This window comes from Eretmochelys imbricata, chromosome 2 (genome assembly GCF_965152235.1).
Source record: "Eretmochelys imbricata isolate rEreImb1 chromosome 2, rEreImb1.hap1, whole genome shotgun sequence".
Taxonomy (NCBI): Eukaryota; Metazoa; Chordata; order Testudines; family Cheloniidae; genus Eretmochelys; species Eretmochelys imbricata.
Window position 1 is genome coordinate 270,340,790 of NC_135573.1, and position 21,100 is coordinate 270,361,889.

The 21,100-nt window shown below is 61.1% G+C and overlaps 1 protein-coding gene across 1 annotated transcript in view; it reads left to right on the forward strand.

The window, feature by feature from the left end:
- The window catches only part of AGAP3 (ArfGAP with GTPase domain, ankyrin repeat and PH domain 3), a 257,979-nt gene that overhangs the window by 234,209 nt on the left and 2,670 nt on the right, over nt 1-21,100 (forward strand). The window contains exons 13-16 of the mRNA XM_077808650.1: nt 2,669-2,830; nt 18,387-18,541; nt 19,122-19,212; nt 19,560-19,782. Coding sequence (XP_077664776.1) covers nt 2,669-2,830; nt 18,387-18,541; nt 19,122-19,212; nt 19,560-19,782 — 631 coding nt within the window. The remainder of the gene's footprint in view (nt 1-2,668; nt 2,831-18,386; nt 18,542-19,121; nt 19,213-19,559; nt 19,783-21,100) is intronic.

Genomic DNA, 21,100 nt, shown 5'->3' on the forward strand with positions numbered 1-21,100 from the left:
TCCTCTAATTTGTCTAGGGCCCTCTGTATCCTATCCCTACCCTCCAGCGTACCTACCTCTCCTCCCAGCTAAGTGTCATCTGCAAACTTGCTGAGGGTGCAATCCACACCATCCTCCAGACCATTTATGAAGATATTGAACAAAACCGGCCAGAGGACCCACCCTTGGGGCACTCCTCTTGATACCGGCTGCCAACTAGACATGGAGCCATTGATCACTACCCGTTGAGCCCGACAATCTAGCCAACTTTCTACCCACCTTATAGTCCATTCATCCAACCCATACTTCTTTAACTTGCTGGCAAGAATACTGTGGGAGACTGTGCCAAAGCTTTGCTAAAAGTCAAGGAACAACACGTCCACTGCTTTCCCCTCATCCACAGAGCAAGTTATCTCGTCATTGAAGGCAATTAGATTAGTCAGGCATGACTTGCCCTTGGTGAATCCATGCTGACTGTTCCTGATCACTTTCCTCTCCTCTAAGTGCTTCAGAATTGATTCCTTGAGGACCTGCTCCATGATTTTTCCAGGGAGTGACGTGAGGCTGGCTGGCCTGTAGTTCCCCGGATCCTCCTCCTTCTCTTTTTTAAAGATGGGCACTACATTAGCCTTTTTTCCGTCCGGGACTTCCCCCGATGGCCATGAGTTTTCAAAGATCTATAGCCAATGGCTCTGCAATCACACCCGCCAACTCCTTTAGCACTCTAGGGTGCAGTGCATCCGGCCCCATGGACTTGTGCTCGTCCAGCTTTTCTAAATAGTCCCAAACCCCTTCTTTCTCCACAGAGGGCTGGTCACCTCCTCCCCATGCTGTGCTGTCCAGTGCAGCAGTCTGGGAGCTGACCTTGTTTGTGAAGACAGAGGCAAAAAAAGCATTGAGTACATTAGCTTTTTCCACATCCTCTGTCACTAGGTTGCCTCCCTCCTTCAGTAAGGGGCCCACACTTTCCTTGACTTCCTTCTTGTTGCTAACATACCTGAAGAAACCCTTCTTGTTACTCTTAACATCTCTTGCTAGCTGCAACTCCAGTGTGTGTGATTTGGCCTTCCTGATTACACCCCTGCATGCTCGAGCAATATTGCTATACTCCTCCCTGGTCATCCCACCAAGTTTCCACTTCTTGTAAGCTTCTTTTTTGCGTTTAAGATCAGCAAGGATTTCACTGTTAAGCCAAGCTGGTCGCCTGCCATATTTACTATTCTTTCTACACATCCCGATGGTTTGTCCCTATAACCTCAAGAAGGTTTCTTTAAAGTACAGCCAGCTCTCCTGGACTCCTTTCCCCCTCATGTTATTCTCCCCGGGGATCCTGCCCATCCGTTCCCTGAGGGAGTCAAAGTCTGCTTTTCCGAAGTCCAGGGTCCGTATTCAGGCCAAAGCGGGGGTCAGAGCCTGCAGAGAGGGAGGCTATCGGGGGGCCTTGGGCCGGGGCTCTGAGCAGAGGCCCAGCACTTGGCCTCGGGGGAGGCAGAAGCATATTTCAGAGAGGGTTAACAGCGGAGCGAGGCGCCCGCACCTCGCTGCCTTCCCCGGAGTCTGCATTTTTATGCTGATTGGAAGCCTGTGCTGTGTGCGCTGCTGAAATTGAATGTCAGGCTTTTGATTTTGTTGCTGGTCTCTAATGAAATTTGACATTTAATGGTGAGTGCAGCGGCAGCGTGTGTGTGTGTGAGCGGAGCTTGATTAGCGCGCTCTAATTGACAGTAATTAGGCAGCTCCCTGATTGTTTCTAATTCTGCTATTAATTGTAAGGAACAGTATGATTGAGGATAAATTTGGTGCTTTGCTACCGGGGATACGGCTTCTGCAGCTCTGTATCGGCAGCCTCTGAAGCCTATCCTGCTCGGGCTCCTGAGAGGGGCAGCCCAGTCATCGCCTCTGGAGGAGGAGTCCTGTGCTGGGCCTGGAGATGGCTGCCAGCCGCAGCAGAGCACCTGAGTAGGGCCTAGGTGGGGACTCCCAGCAGGTGTGCGCTTCCCAGCCACCACACCTCCCTCCGGGGACAGGGCCCGACTCGTGGAGCAGGGTGGGGCATCCCACGGCCTGCCTGGGCAGTGGGGGGCAGCTGGGAGCTGGGACATCTCTGATGGGTGGGGGCAGACGGGGGTGTTCAGGGCGTCTCAGTGGAAGGGAGTCAGGCGGGGATGTTCTGGGCATCTCTCAGGGGCAGGATAGGTTATCTGGGGCTGTCTCTGGTGGATGGGAGCAGACGGGGATATTTGAGCAGACGGGGATATTTGTCTCTGTGGGACAGGGTGGGGTGTCTGGGGCATCTCTGTGGGACAAGAGCGGGCGGGGATGTTTGGGATGTCTCTGTGGGACAGGGTGAGGTGTCTGGGGCTGTCTCTGTGGGGCAGAGTGGGGCAACTGGGGCATCTCTGTGGGACAGGAGCAGGCAGAGATGTTCAAGGCATCTCTGTGTGGCAGTGTGGGGTGACCAAGGCTGTCTCGGGGACAGGAGTGGGCAGGGATGTTCGGGGCAGCACTGTGGGACAGGAGCAGGCGGGGATGTTCAGGGCGTCTCTGTGGGGCAGGGTGGGGTGTCTTGGGCTGTCTCTGTGGGACAGGGTGGAGAGTCTTGGGCTGCCTCTGTGGGAGGGAGTCGAGCGGGTCTGAGCATGGTGGTGCTGAGGTCTCTAAATGTCGCCGTTTCTCTCTCTCTCCAAAGCTAACGGCACCTCAGATGCTCTCAGTTCCAGCCCAAATATGTCCAACGCTGCGAGCCCGAAGCTGGAGCCGCCTCCATCCCCTCATGCAAACAGGAAGAAACACCGCAGGAAAAAGAGCACAGGGACAGCCCGCCCTGATGGCCCCAGCACAGCAGCAGAAGGTAGGAAGTGTCTGTCATTCTGCTGGGGCAGCCGCAAGCAGCCAGTTGTACCTGGGGGAGCCCTGGTCCCCTATGGTACATTGGTGGCACAAATCCTGAGCTCTCCACCCTTTGATGGAAATGAACTTCCAGCCCAGCTTGTCTGCCCTCACTTTCTCCCCTGCAGCGGGGAGCAGGGACCATGCTCCCGTGCCAGCTGCTGCTCTGGGTATGTATTTGTTTGTTTCTGACACCAGCGGTGGACCTGGGAGGGCCCACAGGAGAGGCTGCCAGACACCTGCCAGTGTAAGATCCTATTTTCATTTGCTTATAAATGTGCTCAGCTGTAGCGATTGGAACTTCTCGTCCTGAGTGCAAGCTCCTTCCTTCCCCTGCCATTGCTGGGGCCCCCGTCTCTCCCGTGCTCGGCAGTGGCATGCAGGAGGTAGTCTCTTGGGGGGTGCCGTTCTTTGACCTGTTGTTGCTGGCGTGGTGGGCGGATGCTGGGTCGTGCTTGGTGGCCTGCAGTGTACAGGAGAGGGTCTGGTAGAGCCTTCTGGCCTTAACTCTGGGACTCTGTCTGGCTGCCTTGGGCCAAGCTTCTGAGAAAGGTTCAGGAACATGAGAGTTAAAAAGCTCTGACATCCATTGTGCTGAGAAGCTCCAGCATCTCCAGGCTTTGGAGTCGGCCTTGACATTTGCCAGGGGAAATTCTGGCCCCAGGGCTTGCCCTGGGGCCAGAAAGGAGCCTTTTGCTGTCCTAGTGAAAATCTGCCCCGACTGCTAAGTTCTCTGTCATCTCCATGTGTAGCAACCAGGCCTGAGCAGGCTGAGGAATGTAGGGATGGCTGGACTAGATCAGACCTGAGGTCCAGCTAGCCCAGTGCCCGGTGGCAGTGGCAGGATCAGGTATAAGCGTCCCACGGTAGTAGATGGGGATAAGTTTTCCCCCATGCGAGCTCTCAGCCTGATCTCTCATAGTTACAGGAATCTCTGAGCTTTGAAGCATGAGCTGTAATATCCCTTTCAAAATCGTTAGCGTTCGTTATGACAACTCTGGAAATTCTGGATATCCATATAAACATCCAGTACCTCTTTGAATCTGGCTAGGTTCTTGGCCTCAACAGCTCCCTGGGACAGGGAGTTCCACAGTCTGAGAGCATTGTGTGGAAAAGTATTTCCCCAGTTTTGAACTTCTCACGTAATTGCATGGAGTGTCCCCTTGTTCCTGTGCTAGGAGACAGGGCGAAGAGAAGTTCCCGATCTCCCTTGTCTAGACCAGTTTTTATTTTATAGACCTTTATCATGTTCCTCTTTCTCATCTCCCCTGTACCGTAACAATCCCAGGTATTTCAATCTCTCTTCATAGTTGATTGAGGGCCTGGAAAAACTCGATCTCCTCTCCCTTCTCTGAGCCCCCGGTAGTTCTGCAAACCCTTTCTGAGATGGGGTGAGTGCTGGTGTGGCACATGGGATGCGGATGCTGCTGCACCATTGATTTACGTCAATCTAACCCTCTAATCTAACCCTAACCCCTCTTCTTATGCGTCCGAACTTCTTGGTAACTTGTCTGATCACAGCAGAGGCCTCCACTCCACTGAGCTGTCTACAGTGAGGCCAGGTCCCATTCCAGGGTTGAGAGTTAATTCAGAACTTGTCAGGTGTACAAGTAGTTACAATGTTTCCCTCCAATGTGCATTTCTCTGCATTTCTCGGCATTAAAGTTCATTTGCCAGTGAAGTGTCAGGTGCCAAACTTCATTTGTCACTGCCCCTCCCGGCTACCAGAGGCCACTGTGGTGCCAGACGCTGGCACTGAGTGTCGCGGGACTCCTGTCCTGTGTGCTCAGTCCTCATCCTGCTGGTGCCCAGGCTGCAGGCACCTGGAGGAGGGGGAGCAGCTGCCTGCTGCTGCAGTGCAGGGGCTGGGACACCGAGGGCAGGGTAAGGCTGTGGGAGCAGGAGCATAGGGGGATGGGCTGGCCAGGGAGGGACATGCTGCGGGAGACAGGACAGAAAGGTCATAGAATCATAGAATCATAGAATATCAGGGTTGGAAGGGACCCCTGAAGGTCATCTAGTCCAACCCCCTGCTCGAAGCAGGACCAATTCCCAGTTAAATCATCCCAGCCAGGGCTTTGTCAAGCCTGACCTTAAAAACTTCCAAGGAAGGAGATTCCACCACCTCCCTAGGCAACGCATTCCAGTGTTTCACCACCCTCTTAGTGAAAAAGTTTTTCCTAATATCCAATCTAAACCTCTGTAACCAACTAGCCACACTCCCATCATCAGCCAGGAGTTGAACCCAGGATTTCTGAGTCTCCCAGCATTCCTCTGTTGTCAACAATAGCTGCAAAACTCGCTGGCATGCGTCTAATCCTCCTCCAACGCCATTCCCATGGAGGATAACAGCTTTCTACTGCTGCCAGTTACCCAGTTTAGTGCAGTGGCAGAGGTCTGTGCTGTGGATCTAAAGGTCTCAACCCTATCGTGACCCGTGAGGGGTCAGTATTGTTCCACGTGGTGGAATTTTTGTTTTCTCTGTGTGCTTTTTTTAAAACTTACTTTACTAATGTAATTTCCTATGTTAAAAAGAGGATAAGGATGTGAAGCAAAGCACTGAAAAGTTGGGTTAATTCTATTAGTCTCTCTGGATCTCACCCCTTGGCTGGGGAAGACAGGGCCATTAATTAGGGCTCAGGGAGGGCCCTGAGCTGCAGTGCTCTCTGTAGGACAAAGCCTTTTCCCGCCCCAGGCTGTTTGTGCGGTTGGGGCTGCTCCTAAGGAGAAGCACTGTTTGCTCCCAGGGCTGCAATGCAGTCCAGCCATAGCCAGCCAGGAGGCCTGTAGCTGAGGGTTGTAGGCCCTGTTCTGCTCAGTCTGAGGCAGCTTCTGTAGCATGGCTGGGAAATGTCTCAGTCACACGGAAGCCTCCTGAGCCAAGTCGTGTGTTCCTTCTGGGAGAGCCCAGCTCAGCCCTCCTCTGGGCTGGGACTGGCAGAAGCCTCCTCCCATGCTCAGAGGTCCTCGGGAGAATGGAAGTTACTCCCCTGCATGCCTCCAGGCCCCCTTCCGCACTACTGAGTGCTGGACTCGGCACTGTGTGCGGCGGCCCCAGCCAGTGAGCTCACAGCCGGACAGTCACACGCAGGATGGGCCACGCTGGGAATCCGGGCAGTGGGGGTAATTTGGCATTTGATGTCTCCGAGGCATTGCATAGGCACTGTCTAGTCCCGTGGCCAGCACCTGGTGCTGCAGCGATAGGTGGAAGAACCCCCAGTTGCCCCCCACGTTAGGTCCCTCCTCCTCTCTCATAGTCAGAGGTCAATGTAAGCCCTGATGCAGGTGGTGTCATAGCCTCCCAGAATCGCTGCTGTTAGCCAACGCTGGCTCTCCACCTCAGTGGCCAGGCCCACCTTGAACCGTGACCACGGGGAAGTTTTTCCACTGGGGAAGACGAATGCTTCAGCTCAACACGGGGGAAGTGAGAGAGCCCCTGGGTGCGGGGGCTGGACCTTCAGGGACAGAGATGCCTTGCTCAGCAAGGAGCCAGTGTCCTGTCCTGGAGCCACGCTGCCAGAGGGACTGAGGCTGGCTCTCGCCCGCGCTGAAGAGCAGGGAGGGCTTGCCAGGGGTTGAGAGGGGAACGTCCCCCCAAAGCTGTGTTTTGCCAGCTCTGTGGGGTTGCACATTCCAGCTCTGAGTTCTCCAAGGCAGCCTGGATCAGCAGCAGCAGCCCAGACCGCATTAGTGCCTGCCCACACGGGTGCTGCTTGTTGTCAGACGGGCCCAGGCATGAGGCTTCCGACAGGTCTGCCCGGCTGCCGCCATGGTTTGCAGGGCAAAGCAGGGCGCTCAGTGTGCCCACAGCTGTGCCTGCAGCAAGTCACTTAAGTCAGGGGAAATAATGTTCCCATGTAGATGGCTGGAGTCCACTTCCCAGAACTGAGACAACCCTCCCGCTCCTGGGCAGTGGCAGACGTCCATGACTGCTGTCCTAAAGTCAGGGCTGCTACCCCATCCTGCCCCTCTCCCTGCCCGGCAGTGTGTGCACATGCTCTGCATCCCGCTCTCCCTGGCGCGGCCCCTGCCCAGCGTGCTGGCCCCGTGTGCTGATGCCAGTTTCTCAGGTGAGCATCCTGGGAAAGTTGGGGAGGTCTGGGATAAATTGCCATCAGTTTATCTCATTTAGGAGGTAATCAGAGCTGGGGACGTGCAGAGCAATTGAATCTTAGTTGTTCTGAAGTATCATAAATCAAACGAGCTGTTGCTTTTTTACATGGTCGCATGTTAAAGAGAGCGGCGTGTCAAGCTGCTAGGGAGCATCAACAAACTATGGCAAGGGTGCCATCGGGCTGCTAGGGTACGCACCAAACGAGCGAGTGCAGCAGGAGCGTCGGGAAGCCGGGGCGCTCCGGGCTTGCCGCACACCTGCCGTGCTGGCCAGTGAGAGAGCATCCCCAGACTGGGGAGAGCAGTGTCGGGCTGCGAGGGGCCAACACTGACCTCCGTGGGATGAAGCAAGCCAGGAACTGCCAGCTCAGAGCCCTGCCCAGCAGCCCCAGCCTGTCGCCCTAGGCTCCTCCAGGCCTTTGGCTTGGCTCTCAGCAGCCAGGAGGAGCCCTGACGAGCATGCGAGGGATGTGCCGGCAGCAGGCGCCTTTGCGACACTCCCTAGCCCAGCATCCCCATGGCTGCCAGAGCTCCAGGGATAATGAACTTCTCATGTGCTTAAAGAGTGATGCAGGGTGCATGGCGAGAAGCTGACAGCCCCTTAATGTGCTTCTCAGCGGCAGCAAAACGACGCGCTTTTGTCTTTGTTTTGTAGTTTGAAAACCCGGGGGAAATTGATGGCCAGTAAAGAGCTGTGGTGGGCGCCGGGCGTGATTAATGCGGACTGTCAGGGGCTGTCGGGAGCGCCCATCTCGCTGACTGGAAACACTTCTCTGAGCTGCATTTACCAGCTTGCCGGGGATTACGGCTGCTAGCGCTCAGCTCCTGCCTGCCCCACACAGACACCGTCACCCGCACGCTCCCCTTCCCCGGAGCCTCTTCGTTCGGCCCTAACGCGGCCCTCCCGTGCGCTCCTCCTCCCATGGCAGGCGGCCGGCCCCAGCCCCCGGGTGGCACTCCTGCTGGCCACCCCCTCCGTCTGCCCCCTCAACCTCGTACGCACGCCTCGCCCCGCTCCCCCCCGTGTGCGCCTTGGGACAGCCCCCGTGCTAAGTACGTGACCCACCCCTGTGCCTCTTGGTACAACCCCCCTTCTCTGTATGTACCCCCCGCCCACTGCTGTGCGCCCCTTGGTACAACCCCCCTCGCTCTGTGTGTGTCCCACCCCCCACCACTGTGTGCCCCTTGGTATGACCCCCCCCTCGCTCTGTGTGTGTCCCACCCCCCACCGCTGTGTGGGCCCCTTGGTACAACCCCCCCTCGCTCTGTGTGTGTCCCACCCCCCACCACTGTGTGGGCCCCTTGGTACAACCCCCCCTCGCTCTGTGTGTGTCCCACCCCTCACCCCTATGCTCCACTTGGTACAACCCCCACTGCCCTGTACGTACCCCACCACTGTGTGGCCCTTGGTACAACCCCCTCATGCTCCATATGTACCCCACCCCCCACCCCATGCACCCCTTGGTACAACCCCTGTGCTCTACATGTACCCCACCCCCCACTGCTGTGTGGCCCTTGGTATGACCCCCCCTTCCTCCCAGAACAACTGCCCACACCCCTGCATGCACCTCTGCACTGTGTGTCCCCATATATGCCCCCCACTGTCTGCTTCCCCTTATGACCCCCTCATCCCTGTGCATGTCCCCCACCCCCTCACTGGGTGCCCCTCCGTCTGACCCCACCATCCCTGTGCACACCCCACGGCCCCCCGCTGTGTGCCCCTCGGCACGACCCCCCTGAACGCCCACCCTCCTCGGGCACCTCCCTAGAGGCAGGGGCTGACTGGCCCGTGGGGGTCTGGCTGGGGGGCTATGCTAGCCGGCAGGTGAGGGCGCTGTTGGCCCTGCGGGAAGCGCAGGGGAGTCTCCGTGGCCAGGCCTGCTGCTGTGGTTCTCCAGAGGCTTGTCTCGGCGGAGGGGCCTGCTCCCCTTGTACCAATACAGGTTAGAATATTGGGTTTAATGAGCTGCAAAATGAGGCGGCAGCGAGCTGACATTTACGAATGGCGCCTGCATCCTTCTCTTCCCCGACGCCTGCTAATTTGTTGATATCCCAAACACCTCATCACGATACAGGGACACGCTGGCAGCTTGCAAACAGGCACCCCGCGGCCGCCTGCCAGCCCCAGCCACCGGGCCTGCCGTCTGGCCCTGCCGCTGGGCCTGGAGCAAGAAGCGGGCTGCAGCTCGGCCTCAGCTGGGCAAGAGTGAAACCGTCTGAGCAGGGGCTGCTCCTCCTGCGGCCAGCCATGGCCCCAGCAGCATGAGCCCTGGCATCGCACTTCCTCTCCTTCCCGCTGCACCATTAGGACTTTGCCCCTTCCCCCATGGCAAGGCAGCTTGCATGACAGGGTGAATTCAGGGAAGGTCCTGAAGGAGGAGGGGAGGAGTGAGGCACTGGGGGTGTCGGCCGGGGGCGGGCGAGGGCAGGGGCATCTCAGGAGTCGATTCTGCTCCAAGAGGCGGCACTTAATTCTGGGTGTGAATCTCCAGTTCCTTGTTCTGCCGGAGGCTCTGCTCCCTTGCTAGGTGTGTTGCTTTGGGTGATGCCACCCGCGCCCCCAGGGGCCCTGTGCCCAGCGAGCTGTGGGGGATGCTCTCACGGAGTCCCCGGGCGATGCTCTGGAACTATTCCACACGAAGCCAGGCAGGACTCTGGGGGAGCCTCCTCTCTCTGAGCAGCCTGTCTCCAGGGCAAGAAGCTCACACAGCTTCCACCTTCCTGGGTCTGACCTCGGAGCCTTCAGCCTCCTCTGCCCCTCCGTGCACTTCCCACAGCGAATCCGCCCAGGTGGGGCTCCTGGGGAAGCCAGAGGGTCCTGCCCCCCAACTCCGCAGTCAGACGGGACTCTCAGCCAGCCAGTAAAACAGAGGTTTATTAGACGACAGGAACATGGTCTAACACAGAGCTTGTAGGTACAGAGAACAGGACCCCTCAGTCAGGCCCGTCTTGGGGGCAGGAAGGCCAGATCCCGGGTCTGGGCCTCCCTCCATTTCCCCAGCCAGCTCCAAACTGAAACTCTCCAGCCCCTCCTCTCACCTTTGTGTCTTTCCGGGGCCAGGAGGCCACCTGATCTCTTTGTACTCCAACCCCTTCAGTTGGCACCTTGCAGAGGAGGGGCCCAGGCCATCAGTTGCCAGGAGACAGGGTGTCGGCCATTCTCTGTGCAGACACCATCACACTGGCCCTCTAGGGCTCTGCAACAATCAGACCCCCTGATCCCACCACCTAGATACTTAAGAAATGCATAGGGGAAACTGAGGCACTCACACAGTATTCAGAGAGAACATTAAGAACAGTCCCACTTCGTCACAGATGCCACCCCACACCCCCAGGGGCCCTATGCCCAGGATGCTGTGGGTGATGCCACCCCACACCCCAAGGGGCCCTATGCCCAGCATGCTGTGGGTGATGCCACCCCACACCCCCAGGGGCCCTATGCCCAGCATGCTGTGGGTGATGCCACCCCACACCCCCAGGGGCCCTATGCCCAGCATGCTGTGGGAAGGGCCAGCATGCTCTGTGGGTTACCACCCTGCATGCCAAGGGGTGGTTGTGTCCTGCGTGCTGGGAGTGCAGCCCCCGCAGTCCAGAAGAGAGGGTGCTCAGCACTCCCTTGTGCCTGTGTGCAGGGGCCCCTGCGCAGTCCCCGCTGCTCCAGGGGAGGGGCACTGTGTTCTCACACCCACAGCTGCTGCAGCATAGCTTGCCGTGGCAAGTGCCAGGGAGCCCCCTGCTTTACTCTCTGTCTGGGCATGCCCAGGTGGAGGGAGAGCTCTCCGGGGTTGTGCTCTCGCACCTTGGAGGGCAAGGTCCTGGGCTCTGGGATCAGTGCAGTCAGGCAGGCCCAAGCAGCCTGGAGGCGTGGCAGCTCCCCATTGGGAACCAGCCCAATCCCGCTTCTTCTGTCACCCCCAGCCAGAGCTGGCCCTTCCTTCCTGTGCCCCCTTGGAGGGCCAGGAGTCCCAAGAGCTTCGTCAAGCACCAGCAGCTCCTGATGCTACCAGGTGAGCCAGATCCGTCCTCCCGCTGCCTCCTCTCCCAAGCCCCAGGGTGCTCTGGGAGCTGGGCTCTCCCAACAAGGGCAGGGCACTCTGTGCTGCCTGACTGCCCCCTTCCCTGGCGGAAGGGAGCTGACTTCCCGGTCCTCCTGCAGGCTCCCTCGAGGGCGGCTGGGTCCCTCTACCCCCGTGCTGACTACTTGGTGTTGTGGGGCACTTCCCTTCCCCAGGGCTGGCTCCAGGGGGGCTGCGGGGCTTACCCCAGGGAGCTGTGCTTGACTCGATGGCATGCGTGTTAATTGCGGGTGCCGTGCGCGCCCATCCCATGCCCTGGCTAATTTCACTCTCAGCTGGAGGACTTGTTGCTGGGCAGCACTGGAGATGGGGTCAGGGGGTTAACGCACATTAACAACGGCAGGTCTCGCCACGCTCTGCTCGGCAGCTCTGCACAGCGCTCAGTCTTCAAAACCTCATCAAAACCTCATCAAGAGGCAGAGAATTGCCTTGTTCATTTCCACTGCCCACTAATTCTAATGGAGCTGGCGTAATACACTCCCACTAGTCCTGCTCTCAGGCTGTCCCTGGGATAGCCTCTGCCCCAGCCAGCTGGGGAGTCCCCCCGCCCCACCCCCATCCAGCTAGGAGAGCCCCTTCCCCTAGGGCTCGCTGCCCCACTCCTGATCCAGATGAGATATGGCGGGTCAGGATGGAGGGGCACCAGAAGAGCTGGGGTGGGAGCCCAGGGCTGGGAGAACAGGGGGCTGTGGGTCAGGATTGCGGGGCACCGGCAGCGCAGAGCCCAGGGCGGGGAGAACAGGGGGGCAGTGGGTCAGGTATTGAGTCACTAGCAGTGCGGAGCCCAGGTGGGAAGAACAGGGGGTCTGTGGGTCAGGATTGGGGGCACTGGCAGCATGCAGCCCAGGGCAGGGATAGCAGCAGGGCTGTGGGTCAGTCTTGGGGGCAATGGCAGCATGCAGCCCAGGGTGGGGTTAGCAGGGAGGCTGTGGGTCAGGCTTCAGGGCACTGGCAGTGTGGAGCCCAGGGTGCGGAGAACAGACTGCAGGACGCTGTCAGTAGGATGGTGAAGCGGTGGCAGAGCCGGGGAGACATAGGCACCTCACCCGTACTCTGGCTCTTGCCAGTGCTCTTCCTCCCCCAGTGTTCTCCTCCCAGAATCAGCCCTTGGCTCAAAGGAGGGACCTGCTGTTTAGCTCCTGACGAAGTAGCCAAAGGGCCATGGGGTGTGGGCCAGGCTCCTACATCCTGGCAGCTCCCATGTCAGGACCCTGGGCTAGGGGGCAAGGTCGCCTGGGCCCAGGGGTGTGGCCATGCCAGTGTGCCCTAGGTTGCCAGGCCTTGGACCGTGTCCCTCAGTCACCGCCCACAGGAGGCCCAGCTGCCGAAGGATTCTCCCAGCACTCCCTGCCCCAGCAGCAGAGGGTGCTGTCTGGGCTCAGGGGACCTTCTCCACCTCCGCCTGGCTGGGGAGACAGGGTCTTGCCGCGCCGGGCTGGCTCCTGCCCTGTTCTTTCCTCTGCTTCTTGATTGTGGGAGCTGTGTGCCCCACGCTGATCTGGGCAGGCCCCTCAGCTGTGCCCGCTGTGCTATGATCCCCTCCCGAAGCTCATTCCTCATGGCTGCTGGGAGCCGCTTCCTGTCCCAGGAGCCTCCCCCGCAAGAATGTCTCCCACTTGGGAGCGGGGAGTGCGGCTTCGAGAGGAGCACCGTCCCCATGGGGTCAGCAAATGGGCCTTCCCCTGGGAGGGGGCAGACTTGGAGCATGGGGCCCTGGCAGTGAGCTGGCACCAAGCAGGGCAGTAACGATTCTCCCAGCTGAGCGGAGTGGGGGTGTTCCCAGCCCCAGGAGCCTGAGCGCTGGCCTGGAGCCCAACACTGACATTCTCCTCTTGGATTCGACTCTCAGAGCCTGCCCTGCCAGGCTGCTGGGAGGGGTCAGGCAGGAACCCGGATCCGGAGCGAAAAGCTCATGGCCATGCTCCAAGGTGTAGCAATAGCCCCACTGGGGGAACAGCATTCAGGCGGGAGAGGGTTCCCCACAAGGAGCCCCGAACAGGAAGCCCTGGGCTAGGGCGGGCAGGCAGGCGGCAGCTAGGCCTTGCCTACACACGAGTGCTAGCACTCTGACTTACACCCCTGTGCGGGTGTAGCTACCCCAGTGCGAAGGGCTCAGAGCAGGGAGACTCAGCCATGTGAGGGACAGGGGTAAGCTGTCCGGCTGTGACACCCCTGTGTGGGTGTAACTACCCCAGCACGAAGGGCTTGGAGCAGGGGGAGCTGGGCCATGTGAGGGACAGGGGTAAACTGTCTGGGTGTGACACCCCTGTGCGGGTGTAGCTACCCCAGTGCGAAGGGCTCGGATTAGGGGGAGCTGGGCCATGTGAGGGACAGGGGTAAGCTGTCCGGGTGTGACACCCCTGTGTGGGTGTAGCTACCCCAGTGTGAAGGGCTCGGAGCAGGGGGAGCTGGGCCGTGTGAGGGACAGGGGTAAGCTGTCCGGGTGTGACATCCCTGTGCGGGTGTAACTACCCCAGCACGAAGGGCTCGGATTAGGGGGAGCTGGGCCGTGTGAGGGACAGGGGTAAGCTGTCCGGGTGTGACACCCCTGTGCGGGTGTAACTACCCCAGTGCGAAGGGCTCGGAGCAGGGAGACTCAGCCATGTGAGGGACGGGGTAAGCTGTCCGGGTGTGACACCCCTGTGTGGGTGTAGCTACCCCAGCGCGAAGGGCTTGGAGCAGGGGGAGCTGGGCCGTGTGAGGGACGGGGTAAGCTGTCCGGCTGTGACATCCCTGTGTGGGTGTAACTACCCCAGCACGAAGGGCTCGGATTAGGGGGAGCTGGGCCGTGTGAGGGACGGGGTAAGCTGTCCAGGTGTGACACCCCTATGTGGGTGTAGCTACCCCAGTGCGAAGGGCTCGGAGCAGGGGGAGCTGGGCCGTGTGAGGGACGGGGTAAGCTGTCCGGGTGTGACATCCCTGTGTGGGTGTAGCTACCCCAGCACGAAGGGCTCGGATTAGGGGGAGCTGGGCCGTGTGAGGGACGGGGTAAGCTGTCCGGGTGTGACACCCCTGTGTGGGTGTAGCTACCCCAGTGCGAAGGGCTCGGAGCAGGGAGACTCAGCCGTGTGAGGGACAGGGTAAGCTGTCCAGGTGTGACACCCCTATGTGGGTGTAGCTACCCCAGTGCGAAGGGCTCGGAGCAGGGGGAGCTGGGCCGTGTGAGGGACGGGGTAAGCTGTCCGGCTGTGACACCCCTGTGTGGGTGTAACTACCCCAGCACGAAGGGCTCGGAGCAGGGAGACTCAGCCATGTGAGGAACAGGGGTAAGATGTCCGGGTGTGACACCCCTGTGTGGGTGTAACTACCCCAGCGCGAAGGGCTTGGAGCAGGGGGAGCTGGGCCATGTGAGGGACAGGGGTAAGATGTCCGGGTGTGACATCCCTGTGTGGGTGTAACTACCCCAGTGCGAAGGGCTCGGAGCAGGGAGACTCAGCCATGTGCGGGACGGGGGTAAGATGTCCGGGTGTTTGACCCCTGTGCGGGTGTAGCTACCCCAGCGCGAAGGGCCCGGAGCAGGGAGACTCAGCCGTGTGAGGGACGGGGTAAGCTGTCCGGCTGTGACATCCCTGTGTGGGTGTAACTACCCCAGCACGAAGGGCTTGGAGCAGGGGGAGCTGGGCCGTGTGAGGGACAGGGGTAAGCTGTCCGGGTGTGACACCCCTGTGTGGGTGTAGCTACCCCAGTGTGAAGGGCTCGGAGCAGGGGGAGCTGGGCCGTGTGAGGGACAGGGGTAAGCTGTCCGGGTGTTTGACCCCTGTGCGGGTGTAGCTACCCCAGCGCGAAGGGCCCGGAGCAGGGAGACTCAGCCGTGTGAGGGACGGGGTAAGCTGTCCGGGTGTGACACCCCTGTGTGGATGTAGGTACCCCAGCGCGAAGGGCCCGGAGCAGGGGGAGCTGGGCCGTGTGAGGGACAGGGGTAAGCTGTCCGGGTGTTTGACCCCTGTGTGGGTGTAGCTACCCCAGTGCGAAGGGCTCGGAGCAGGGAGACTCAGCCATGTGAGGGACGGGGTAAGCTGTCCGGGTGTGACACCCCTGTGTGGATGTAGGTACCCCAGCGCGAAGGGCCCGGAGCAGGGGGAGCTGGGCCGTGTGAGGGACGGGGTAAGCTGTCCGGGTGTTTGACCCCTGTGTGGATGTAGGTACCCCAGTGCGAAGGGCTCGGAGCAGGGAGACTCAGCTATGTGAGGGACAGGGGTAAACTGTCCGGCTGTGACACCCCTGTGTGGGTGTAGCTACCCCAGCGCCAAGGGCTCGGCCATGTGCGGGACGGGGGTAAGCTGTCCAGGTCTGAGGCCCCTCTATCCCAGTTTCACTGGAGCCACACTTGGCCTTGGCCGGGTCTAACTCTACCAGTAGAAAGTCACATCCTGACTGACTTAAGAAATCTGTATGGAGCCAGCCCCAGGCTGGCACGCTGGTCAGGCCTCATCTCCACTGTGGCTTTTGCAATGGTGCAGCTTACCAGATGGACAAGCTCCTCCACCCAGTGGGCCCCAGGGCAGGAGCAGCTGGGATGGTGGCCCGTCAGTACCCAGAAGCAGCCTTCCCGCCCTTGCCGAGACCAGCCCAGTCCTGTTGTCCTGCCCCTGGAGAGGCGCAGAGTCCTGGGTGCTGTTTACCCTCCCTCTCACTGCGGTGGCTCTGCAATGCTGAACTGGTGCTGATTGGTCCCATAGGCAGTTTCTGAGCTAAGTGGGAGCCCCGTGGATGGCAAGAGCTGTGCTCCCCCGAGCCGTGGCTGAGGGCTTCTTGGCAGAGGTTGGCAGGCTGAAGCTGGCTGCTGCTTTGCGGATCTCTGCCTTGGATGTGTGTAGAACTGCTGTGGTGGGGACCTGCCGTTGCTGCTGCTGCCCTGGCTGGACACCTCCTCTCCTGGGGCTGCGAGGAGGGGTTGTGAGCCTCACCCAGGACCGAGCTACCAGTCACCCAGCAATGCAGAAGTTGAGTGGGAGTGGCAGTCGGCCCCCCTCTTTCGCTAGGGAGTATCCTGCACAGCTGAAGTGTCTTGGGGTGTCCGTCCCGTTTGCCCCTTTGGGAGAGCCTGCTCTGGCCTGCCGCTCACAGGGCCAGGGGCAGAGAGCAGAGTGAAGGCCACGGGCCCCCACCCCTTCCAGACCCGGGGCTAGCAGAACCTGGCGCACTCCAGGCCCAGCCCCTCAACCTCCCTGCTGGCTCTGGAGCTGCGCAGTTGGCTCCCTGCTTTTAATAGAGAACTGGGAAGGCACATTATGGAGATGAGGGTGTTATTTGCATAACGCTAATTAGGTAATTACAAATCATTTTGCTATGAGCTGAAGCGTGTGCTGTGACATACCGTTTATTAGTCATTCCATTCCGGCCCTGCGTAGTTCAGTCCTTGGCTGCACTAACTGCTCAGGTTGGGCAATAAACGGTAAACGCTGGCGTCTGGGTGCAGAGATGGGACGTGGACCCCATGTGAGTTCAGGGTGTGAGCATCCCCACCCCCAGGAACCCCTGTGCCTGGGGGCCCTGAGAAGAAACCCCCACCCCAGCACCCAGGAGTCCCTCAGCAGGGCCCCCCTTCCCCACCCCTCCACACACCCACCAAGGAGACCTTGAGCAGAGCCCCCTTTCTCCCGCATCCACCCCTCCACCCACCCACCAAGGAGTCCCTGAGTACATAAGAATGGCCAGACGGGGTCAGACCAAAGGCCCATCTAGCCCAGTGTCCTGTCTTCCGACAGCGGCCAGGGCCAGGTGCCCCAGAGGGAATGAACAGAACAGGGAATCATCCAGTGATCCATCCCCTGTCGCCCATTCCCAGCTTCTGGCAGAGTAGCCCCCCTTGCCCGTGGCACGCTCTGGGGAGCCCCTTACTGCTCCCTCTTTCCCCCGCCCCCCGGCAGCCCGCTTGGGTCAGCACTGGGGCCCCCGGCTGAGTCGCAGGGATGGGCAGATCTGGATGCCGATCTCCTCAGAGAACATGGGCGTTACCTCCCACCCACCCCTAGCCACGTCTCCCACAGGCCCGGCCCAGCCGCAAGCCCTCCCAGGGCCAGGGTGGCCCCCGCTGGTCCCACCCGCAGTCCCCCTCCCCCAAGGCACTGGCACCTGAGCATGGGCTCCTGGGCATTCGTGCGGGGGTGAGGCTACGGCGACCAGCTCAGAGCATGGGCTGGGCTCGGGGGGTCCCCACAGGCGCCGTCCTGGGTCTCTGAGCCCCTCCAGCCATGGCCCCGCCCGCTGGGCCTTCCACAGCCTGGTCCAGCCGCAGAGACAGGGCTGGGAAGAGCTTTGACAAATATTAGTGATGCAGTGATGGGCGTGGGCGTGACCGAGCCGCACTGGAGGGGGCGGACGAAGGGGAATGGCTTGGCGTGGTGGGGGCTGTGTTCTGGCTAGGCTGGGGGAGGCAGCACCTGCCCGAGGGCTCGCTCTCTAGGCTGGCTCAAAGTGAGCTTGGGCTGTGGCCTTGGTGAGGGGCTGGGCCATACACAGGGACAGCCTCGGCCACCTGTGGACATGGCAGCCCCCATCTGCCGTGCCGGCGCAGTGACCCCATCACCCCCCCCCCCCCGTGCCGGCGCAGTGACCCCATGTGATGAAGTGGGACGGTTCTTAATGTTTCCTCTGAATAGTGTGGGGGTGCCTCAGTTTCCCCTAGGCAGTTCTTAAGTATCTAGGGGGTGGGGTAAGGGGGTATGATCACTGCAGAGCCCTAGAGGGCAGGTGTGTGCAGGGGTCTGGACACAGAGAATGGCCGACACCCTGTTTCCTGGCCACTGATGGCCTGGCCCTTCCCCCCTGCAAGGTGAGAGCTAAAGGGTTGGAGAACAAAGGAATCAGGTGACTTCCTGGCCTGGGAAAGGGACAAAGCCCAGAGGAGGAGGGGGGGCTGGAGGGAGTTTCAGTTTGGAGACATGGAGTGAAGGGCAGACGTGGTTGTCTCGTTCACTGCCTCCCAAAATGGACCCAGCTGAGGGGTCCGGTTCTCTGCACCTGCAAACTCTGTTTTAGACCATGTCTCTGTCGTCTAATAAACCTCTGTTTTACTGGCTGGCTGAGAGTCCCGTCTGACGGCGGAGTTGGGGTGCAGGACCCTCTGGCTTCCCCAGGACCCCGCCTGGGGGGACTCGCTGTGGGAAGCGCACGGAGGGGCAGAGGAGGCTGAATGCTCCGAGGTCAGAACCAGGAAGGTGGAGCCGGGGGAGCTGTGTGTCCTGCAGACAGGCTGCTCCCCGAGAGGAGACTTCCCCAGAGTCCTGCCTGGCTTCCTGGGGAGCAGTTCCAGAGCATCGCCCAGGGACTCCGTGACACCCCATCACCCCCCTGTGCCGGCGCAGTGACCCCTCCCTTCTGTTCCAGAACAAGATGAGTCGTTCGAGTTCATCATCGTGTCGCTGACAGGCCAGACCTGGCTTTTTGAGGCCTCGACGTCAGAGGAGCGGGAGCTGTGGGTCCAGGCCATCGAGAGCCAGATCTTGGCCAGCCTCCAGGGCTGCGAGAGCAGCAAGAACAAGGTGAGGGACCCCCTCCCTGCCCAGGCTGGCAGTTGTCCCACTGTGCCCCACCCTGCTCTGCTTGGGCAGACACCTGCCCCACCACGGTCCCTCCTCTCCTAGCCCTCCCCCCCCCGCCCCGTCAGCTCCTGCTCCACTTGCCCTACACAGACCAGGCCCCCTCACACACTGGTGCCTGCCCCCGTGCACCCCAACCTCACCCTGCCTGGGTTGGCTGCTGCCCCACCTGGGTCAATGCTAGCCCCATTGCATCCCCACCCCAGTAAGCGCGTGCCCCACGGTGGTCCTGCCTAGGCCACTTCCTGTGTACCCTCCACACCGTCCAGGCTGGTGCCTGCCCCTCTTCCCCAACCCTGCCAGAGCTGGCATCACTCACCCGGGCACTCTCCTGCCCCCCGTGCCCTGCCTTGGCTGGAGACAGCTTCCCAGACCACAGTGCTGTCTGCCCATCTGGTGCCCATCAGAGCGTGGCCCTGGCAGCTGCTCGGTGGGCTGGTCTTGAGGACAGTGATGAGAGGAGACAGGCCCAGGGGGCCAGCCAGCCTCTAATGAGTCGGGGGGGGTTTCTTTCCTGTTCCAGGCTCGGCTGGGCAGCCAGAGTGATGCACTGGCCCTGCAGACGGTCCGCACTGCACGTGGGAACAGCTTCTGCGTGGACTGCGACGCGCCCAGTGAGTGACGCTGCCTGAGGATGGGGCCCTCCCGCCCTGCCCATGGAAGGGGGCGGGTCTGTGCTCCACAGGACCCACGCACTCCACCCAAGGGAAAGGGGGTCTGAGCCCCACAGGGCCCTCCTGCTCTGCCCCAGTGGCCTCACTTTCCCATGGGATCTTACTGCCCAAGGGAAGCAAAAAATGTAGGTCCCTGGATCCCTGTGGGGCTGGTGACTCTGCAGGTTTGGGTGGGGACATGTGGGTCCTGGTAGGGCTGGTGCCGCGTGGGTGGAGGATGGGCTTGTGTGTCCCTGGGGTATGCGATAACCCGCCACCCCTCCCTGCGCTCTCCTTCCACCCTCCAGACCCTGACTGGGCAAGTCTGAACCTGGGCTCCCTCATGTGCATCGAGTGCTCCGGGATCCACCGTAACCTGGGCACCCACCTGTCCCGGGTGCGCTCCCTGGACCTGGACGACTGGCCTGGCGAGCTCATCATGGTCATGACAGCCATTGGCAACGCGCTGGCCAACGCGGTCTGGGAAGGGGCAGTGGAGGGCTACCAGAAGCCAGGCCCCGAGAACACCAGGTGAGGGGCTGCAGTGAGGAGCCCCGGGTCAGGGGTGGGCCGTGAGCAGAGGGGGGCTGTGGGAGGCAGCCCCGGGGGTCTGCAGCTGGGAAGCCCTGTTGGCCCCAGGGGGTGGGTGTCCTTGGGGCAGGTGAGTCTGGCTGGCAGGTGCTGTGGCTGCCCCGTGCCGGCTGGCTGCGGAGCGGAAGGGGTTAATGGCGACAGCTTGCCGGCGCCTGCCTGTGGGTCTCAGGGGTGCGTCCCTTTCAGGCCTTGTCTGTCCCTGTCGGAGCGTCTCTCCTGTCACTCATCCGCCACCCAGGCAAGAGCCCATTCTGCGCCTTATCAGCGGCTGGCGCGGGTCAGGGGGCAGCGGCAGTGAGCATGCTCCGTGCGGGGTATTGATTGCCGCCTGCCAGATGCAGATGGATAGAATGGGAGCAGATAGCGGGGCACGCGGCGCGCATCGATCGGCCGGGCCCGGCAGCCCCGGCGGGCCCAGCCGGCGGCTCAGCCTTTGTCTGCGCCAGGCGCGATAACGCCGCCCCCTGTGGCCCTGGGCAGCTGCGCGCAGTAGCTAACCTTTCCCTGCCGCTGGCCGAGGCCCCGCGCGCCGTGGAGACGCGCCGGGGGCTGCACCGGCAGGCGGGGCGTGAGAACAGCAGGGCACATGCACAGAGACAGGGCACGAGGGCCGAGCGGGGGGACACGGGGCACGAGAGCTGGGGGCGCGTGGGGCGGAGAGCTAGGAGGAGGGTGCACAGGGCACGAGGGCCGAGCGGGGGGACACGGGGCACGAGAGCTGGGGGCGTGTGGGGCGGAGAGCTAGGAGGTGGGTGCACAGGGCATGAGGGCCGAGCGGGGGGACACGGGGCACGAGAGCTGGGGGCGCATGGGGCGGAGAGCTAGGAGGAGGGTGCAGAGGGCATGAGGGCCAGGGCGGGGGGGACACGGGGCACGAGAGCCAGGAAGGTTCACGTGGGGCGCGAGAGCTAGGAGGAGGGTGCAGAGGGCATGAGTGCCAGGGTGGGGGGGACACGGGGCACGAGAGCTGGGGGCGCGTGGGGTGCGAGAGCTAGGAGGAGGGTGCAGAGGGCATGAGGGCCAGGGCGGGGGGGACACGGGGCACGAGAGCCAGGAAGGTTCACGTGGGGCGCGAGAGCTAGGAGGAGGGTGCAGAGGGCATGAGGGCCAGGGCGGGGGGGACACGGGGCACGAGAGCCAGGAAGGTTCACGTGGGGCACGAGTTCTGGGGAGTGTATGTGAAGAGCAGGGGGTTGCACATGGTGCACAAGCGCGGGGGGTGAAGGGCAGGAGGGACAGAGGTCTGCACGTGGGG